The 6,429-nt window shown below is 27.7% G+C and overlaps 2 protein-coding genes across 2 annotated transcripts; one reads left to right on the forward strand and one right to left on the reverse strand.

Annotated features, from left to right (window-relative positions):
• The first annotated feature begins 460 nt into the window (after positions 1-460).
• On the forward strand, positions 461-4,474 carry LOC117243095. The gene is made up of 10 exons (XM_033510291.1): positions 461-888; positions 1,041-1,346; positions 1,412-2,052; positions 2,117-2,329; positions 2,470-2,778; positions 2,853-3,051; positions 3,111-3,283; positions 3,354-3,451; positions 3,519-3,780; positions 3,842-4,474. Exons 1-10 carry the CDS (start codon positions 720-722, stop codon positions 4,355-4,357), a joined length of 2,886 nt encoding a protein of 961 aa, XP_033366182.1. The 5' UTR covers positions 461-719; the 3' UTR covers positions 4,358-4,474.
• Positions 4,475-4,686: 212 nt separating this feature from the next.
• Positions 4,687-6,170, reverse strand: LOC117243102. Its single transcript, XM_033510303.1, has 2 exons — positions 5,941-6,170; positions 4,687-5,866 (listed from the first exon to the last, which is right to left on the reverse strand). The coding sequence occupies exon 2, from the start codon at positions 5,783-5,785 to the stop codon at positions 4,934-4,936; it is 852 nt and encodes a 283-aa protein (XP_033366194.1). The 5' UTR covers positions 5,786-5,866; positions 5,941-6,170; the 3' UTR covers positions 4,687-4,933.
• Positions 6,171-6,429: the final 259 nt, after the last annotated feature.

Genomic DNA, 6,429 nt, shown 5'->3' on the forward strand with positions numbered 1-6,429 from the left:
TAATATATCATATATAATATAAGATTATTAATTTAGGGTAAATATTTTGCAACTTCTAAACACTTTTACAATTGTTTAATAGTTTACCAATATAATTATGATAATTGAGTGTCGTTATGGCGTGAATGAAATTTTAAAATATTTCGTATAACCAAGTATAACACACGTAATGTGTTCATAAAAAGTATACGAATACCTATGTACGTATTTTTACAAGCCACTCTAAGTTTTATTTTTCGAGTGAAACGTGTAGAATAAAATATTAAAGGAAAAAGAAATATATTCTAATTATACACTTTTATAATCCTAGGAAATAAAATATACTCCTATAATGATTAAAATTTGTTTATAGTTTTGTTTGTTTGAAAAAAAAGATATATTATTATTCTACGATAAATCAGAGATACAATTACTGATAATTTGAAAAGCCCGCTAAAAATAAACAAGACCACTAAATGATTGCCCTATAAGTTTGTTGGAAATAGTTCTTTATTTCGGGCCATGCAAGTGTTCAGTTATCTGTAAATCGTTTAATTAAGGAATCAAGTTTTTATTTACATACCTGATTTTTGAGTTATAAAACGCAGAAAATATGTGAGTGATAGAAATAGTAGTTTGCTGTTCAAAGCAATGGATGATAATATTATGTGCGTATTTTGAAATTATCAGTGGACAAAAAAGCATGAACAGAAAGTAAAGAAACTAAAAAGAAACATTTTATGTCGCACAAATATACAAAAATTTCATATCAAAACATAATGTCATCGTTAAATAATAATAAAAGATTAGCCGAAGTTTTGCAGCTATTTCTGTTGCCTAATTATAACATTGTGTCTACTACCTATCTTGATCTTCTATTATCACACATTTCCGAAGATATTAAAGAGTGTAAGAAAACTATTTTATAAATTATATCATAATGCATAGTAAAATTATTATAAAGAATTCGTTTTTTAATCTTTGTTATGTTTATTCCATTTTTATTCATTGTATTCATATATAATTTATATTTCATCATGTATTTTATCATTTAATTCCAGGTGACACAAATAGTTATGAGAATTATGAATTGTTTCAAAAATGGGTATTAAAAGCACTGCACACTTGGAGTTCTGAGTGCCTTCCTTCCCAACCTATAACTATATTTACTTTAAAACTTATAGGATTAGTTTCACATAATGAATTAAGGTTTCATTATTGGCAGTTTAAAGACGTGTACAACAGATTATGTGACATATTTAACCTACGTAAAGATGATTTACCAGTATCTATTAAAATGGCTTATATTACAATGTTATCTAATTTAATCAAACATAGAAGTGGTAGACAATGGATTATAGATTCTGGTAAATAATATGTGTTTTTTAATGTGTATATAGAGTTATAAGATGATAAAATTTGTATTTTATAGATGCTTGGAAGGATGTTGTAAAATATGCACATTGGAATCACACGCTATATGTTACTCATGAAAGCCATAAATTTTTGTGGCTTTTGCTCTCACATGAACAACAAAATGTTAATTTTTGTAAAGAAGTTATTTTAGCAATGGCAGCACCATTGATAACGAATAATTTTGACACTCAAACATGTCAAGTGCTGCAAGATAATTATTTGGAAGAAAATAAGCTATTGTGTACCACGCTAGATCTGTTAACCAGTATCATTGAGAATACACTGTTTGCAGATATGGATAATACAATACCTGAATTATGCCAAGAACTCCTTGATTTAGAAATGAGAGTAAAAGCACTGTTTGAAGCATGTATTAGTACAAAACTTTTATCACATATTCATAAGCTATTCGTTCTATGTTTGTTCATTCCAATTAAACAATTCATTAGAGGAGGTAAAAAAACAGAAACAGAAACAACACTGAAGTTCTACACTGAATTGAATTATATATCTATAATGCTTCTCTCCAAAGCATATGTGGTAGAATTAGTAAAGACAAACAAATTTTTAATGATATTTTGGAAAAAGTTACAATCATTGCATGAATTTTCTTTCAGTCAGGAACATAAGTTTGAACATCAAGCTATATCTATAATGGTGAGTACTTTGCTTTTTATACTTTCATAATGGTAAATAATTCAAATATTTTTTCTATAAATAGATTATGCCTTTGGCTTTATGTATTAAACATACATATAAAGATTCTGATATTTTTGATATGTTTCTTACCAAACTGTTTGATGTAACATGTACAGCTGTACAAAGATTGGGATACAATGTAAGGGATGCTGTACTTAAAAATGATGTACCTGTAGCACAGATTGCCAAAGTTGATATTGACATGCTTTTAGAAATAATGGACATCATGGATAGGGTATGCGCAATGAAAATTTTTGATAATAATGTTATAAATTATTACCAATATGTTGTTCATAGTTATATCTAATAATTCTATATATATTTGTATATATATATATATGTATATATATATATATATATATATTCTCATATCAGGATATTGCAGTTATTGTCTTTCAAGCAATGTGTCATGTCCTAAAAAATTGTGTGCCAGATGCATGCAGTGAAACTTTAGATAGTATGACTAATGCAACACATTTGGAAAATGGACCAAGGAAACAAGTATATAAGTTTCCCTTAGAAGGGGATCCCATAGTTGATCATCCTACATTATTATCATCACTTTTAAATGGTTTAGCAGTCATGACAGAAAAGTTTAAACTAAAATGGCAAGAATGTGTAGAAACTATATGCTTGTTGTCATTGGCTCAAGAAATTTTAAATCACCCTGGAACATTGCCTATAGTAAGTTTAGATATATTCATCATAAGATGGTTTATAATTCGTGCATTATAAATATGCTTGAATATTGTTTTCAGATTTGCGTGAAAGCTTTAAAAGTATGTAAGTTAGCAATTCAGAATTTTATGCCGCCTGATTTAGTACTGTTAATTGAAACAGATAGTCACATGAACGAAATTGGGCCAACATTGTTTAAAAGATTACATGATGTCAACTGGGAAGTAAGGGATAGTGTACTGGAAGTTTTAAATACTATAGCTATAATTTCAGAAGACAGTAAGTAATCATTTATGAATAATGTTATTTTCATATGTAATATGCGTAAATATTTGTAGAATATCCGGCGTTTCAAGAATATTTATTGGCAAATGAGTTTCTACAGCTAGCAGTTGAAATTAGCAAGACAGACAGTGAAAGCTATGTTCGAGCATCTGCTTTAGTTTTTCTTTCAACTACTGTTCGTATAAATAAATTATGGAAAGAAAAATTATCGCAATTTGATTTACCTGTATGTGTCATTAAAAGGTATATAATTTTCGATTAATATTTGATAATAAAACTATATTCTTTTACTTCAGAATACTGCAATAATGCTACTCAACAATGAAAGCGAGGCCATAGTCAGAAAGGAAGCAGTAATTCTACTGAAGGAATTATATGTACATCGTAAATGGTCGTGAGTAATGTTGCGCAGCACTGCTGTCAGTCATTTCAATATCATTGATAGAGTAATTATTTTTTAGGAAAAATATTATTGATTCAATGACATTGACAATGGCAAAAACTGCTGTGCTTGATCTTCATTGGGAAGTAAAGATAAGTGCTCTCGAATACTGGAATCACGTTATAACATCGCATTTGTCCGATCAAGGTGTACTCGATGGTCATTTTCCAAAAGTAACGTTTTCAAAAGAACACAGGAAAATCGTATCTTTAAATGAAACTGAGATAAAGCGGAGGCTCAATAAAGCACTAGATGAATTAGCGAAACAAAATTGCTTGAGAGTAAGTAGATCTACATTACATAATTCTTAATCAATAAGTCACATCTTGCATTGCATTTTAGGTCCTTTTGGTTACTCTAGAAGACAGTGATCTTGAAGTATGCAAAACATCAGCAACTATAATAAACAAATTAAAAGCATTCCTTTTGAAGTATAAACTTAATGAACCTTTACCAGCATTGCCTCTACCCAAAGATAGTGCCACTTTAGATACCTCTTATGTTAAGTACGAACCACCGGATAATGTTGCAAGTTCCAATTGTGAGATGCTCAGTAATTCTAATAATGTGATAGAAGAAATTCTAGATGTTAATGATGCAAATCTACTTGCTTCTATATACAAACATTCAATAGAAGCCGATAGTAAAACGCAAAAATCAGAGGAGAAAACATTTCAATATATTCCTTGTGTGACTAGGCAAGTTTTTCTTCAAACAATTTTTGATATGGACATCACTGCATATATCGAAGAGAAAGAGCGATGGTTGACCACATACTCCACTAGTTTTGATTCAACATTGGATGATATATTAACAATGTACAAAAAAGGAGACGTTAATTCAATGGATTGCTATTAATCATGAATAATGTGCCTTATAGATTGCACAAAATAAAAACTCAGATCTTCTACATAAGTATGGTATGCACCTTTTGTTCTTACATTACTTTTAAATTTATAATTTTATGAGTTACATCACACCACAGTTAAAATAAGATCATGTCATAAATTTTATAATAAAAATAAGATTTTATTATAAGTACATTTATATATTACATAGAAACATTTATAATAGGCGTTTTTCTCATAGAATTTGAGTAATAAAAATAAAACGAAACTTTCATACAGTGCTTATTTATGCAGCTGATATAGAATAAAATGAATGAATACTTATGTATTTAATATATAAAGAAACATATTAAAATTGTTATATAAATTGTTTATGCTCATTTATATAAAACATTGTTTTTGTTAATAAAAAGAAAATACAAAATTTTGTTATTTATATTCATATTACACACAAACATAAATCTGGAAAGTAACAAACTTACAAACTAATCAGATTTCATAATAATATAAAAAAACATTATTTGTATTATTTGTACTTCATTCAGTCTTTATAATTTTCCATATAACTAAAAGACATATATTATGTTTAAAGAAAATTTGCAATGTCAATTTGCTCTGGCTGAGAGTAAAGATTTTTTCCATCAACAGACATTTCTTGTTCATCATCACTCACAGTAATAATAGAATTCCAAGGAAAGTTATTACATGATGAATGATATGTCAAAACATCTGTATCTGTATTAGTGCTAACTACTTCCAATGCTGTAAACTGTTTTTTTTCAGTATTTTCTATTGGATTTGTTATCTTTGGTACAAGGAATTCTTCATTAATAGTTGTATTAACGCTGGAATCTATATTATTCCAAAATGAAGTTGTTGCTGTTTCACAAGGCTCAGTCTTTACTTGTTTCACAGTTGTATTCTCTATTCCTATAATTGTATTGATTTGCTGTAACATATTTCTTATATTTGTCTCTTCTACACCTGTTTTATTTTTTTTCTTCCTTCCCCTACGCTTCTTCTTATTTAGATCAGTGCAAAGACTTTCAGTAATATTAAAAAATTCTTCATCAGTTATTTCTTTTCTTTGATACAATTCACGTTCCCAAGCAATAAACTGACTACAGTTTATCGAACAATTATCATGAGTAAATTTTTTTGGTGAATTAATTGCTTCATTTTTATACTTATATTTTGGTTCAGGTTTAATGAAAACATGATTGTATATATTTTCATTGTTATTGTTATCACCTAAATTTATAGGTCGCAAATATTTTTTTTTTTTACATTTCATATCATTCAAAACTTTGAAGCCTTGAAGATTAATAATAGTTTGCGATAACTCTATTGGATTGTGATGTTGGATATGATGATTATGTAAATCTATGACAGTAGCATTTGGATGCTGACAAATAATGCATTGGTAGAACACAGACATTCTGTAACTATTGCAATTCTACCTTCATAAAGTAAACAATATATAAAATGTTAAGAATAATATATCTATCTTTTTGGTTACCTATTAATAAAATCAATATTTCATATATTTCTAAATACGATAGTTAAAAAAAAATAATGCAGTTAGAGATTTACCTTTAAAAGATCGTACTTATGAGGTTATATAAATATCCAATAGGGAGATCAAAAGAATTATAGATCACAATATTTGATTATACATGAACATAACACTTATCGCGCAATAAAATTTTATGTAAATCATATAAAGATTAAATAAGTTTATTATATTTTACATGATATTGTCTATTGGACAATAATGTCATACATCCACGTGAAGATCTATGATACTATGTCAATATAAGTATATATGTGTCTACATATGTATAACGACATGTAATACGTGAAATAAAATACATGCAGATGTGGAAAATGTTATCATAATATATAATATAAAATGTTTAAATTAAAAAAATTAACAATTTCCTTTAGTGCAAACGAAACTTAACATTCTATGTTTCATATAATATCAAATTTTACAATAGATCAACAAATCGATGGCTTACTGCACAAAAAATGTTCGCTTTTAGCGTCTTCGAGAAAAACAATTTCAAGAGATTAATTTTT

This window comes from Bombus vosnesenskii, unplaced genomic scaffold (genome assembly GCF_011952255.1).
Source record: "Bombus vosnesenskii isolate JDL3184/JDL3185 unplaced genomic scaffold, Bvos_JDL3184-5_v1.1 scf7180000013265, whole genome shotgun sequence".
Lineage (NCBI taxonomy): Eukaryota > Metazoa > Arthropoda > Insecta > Hymenoptera > Apidae > Bombus > Bombus vosnesenskii.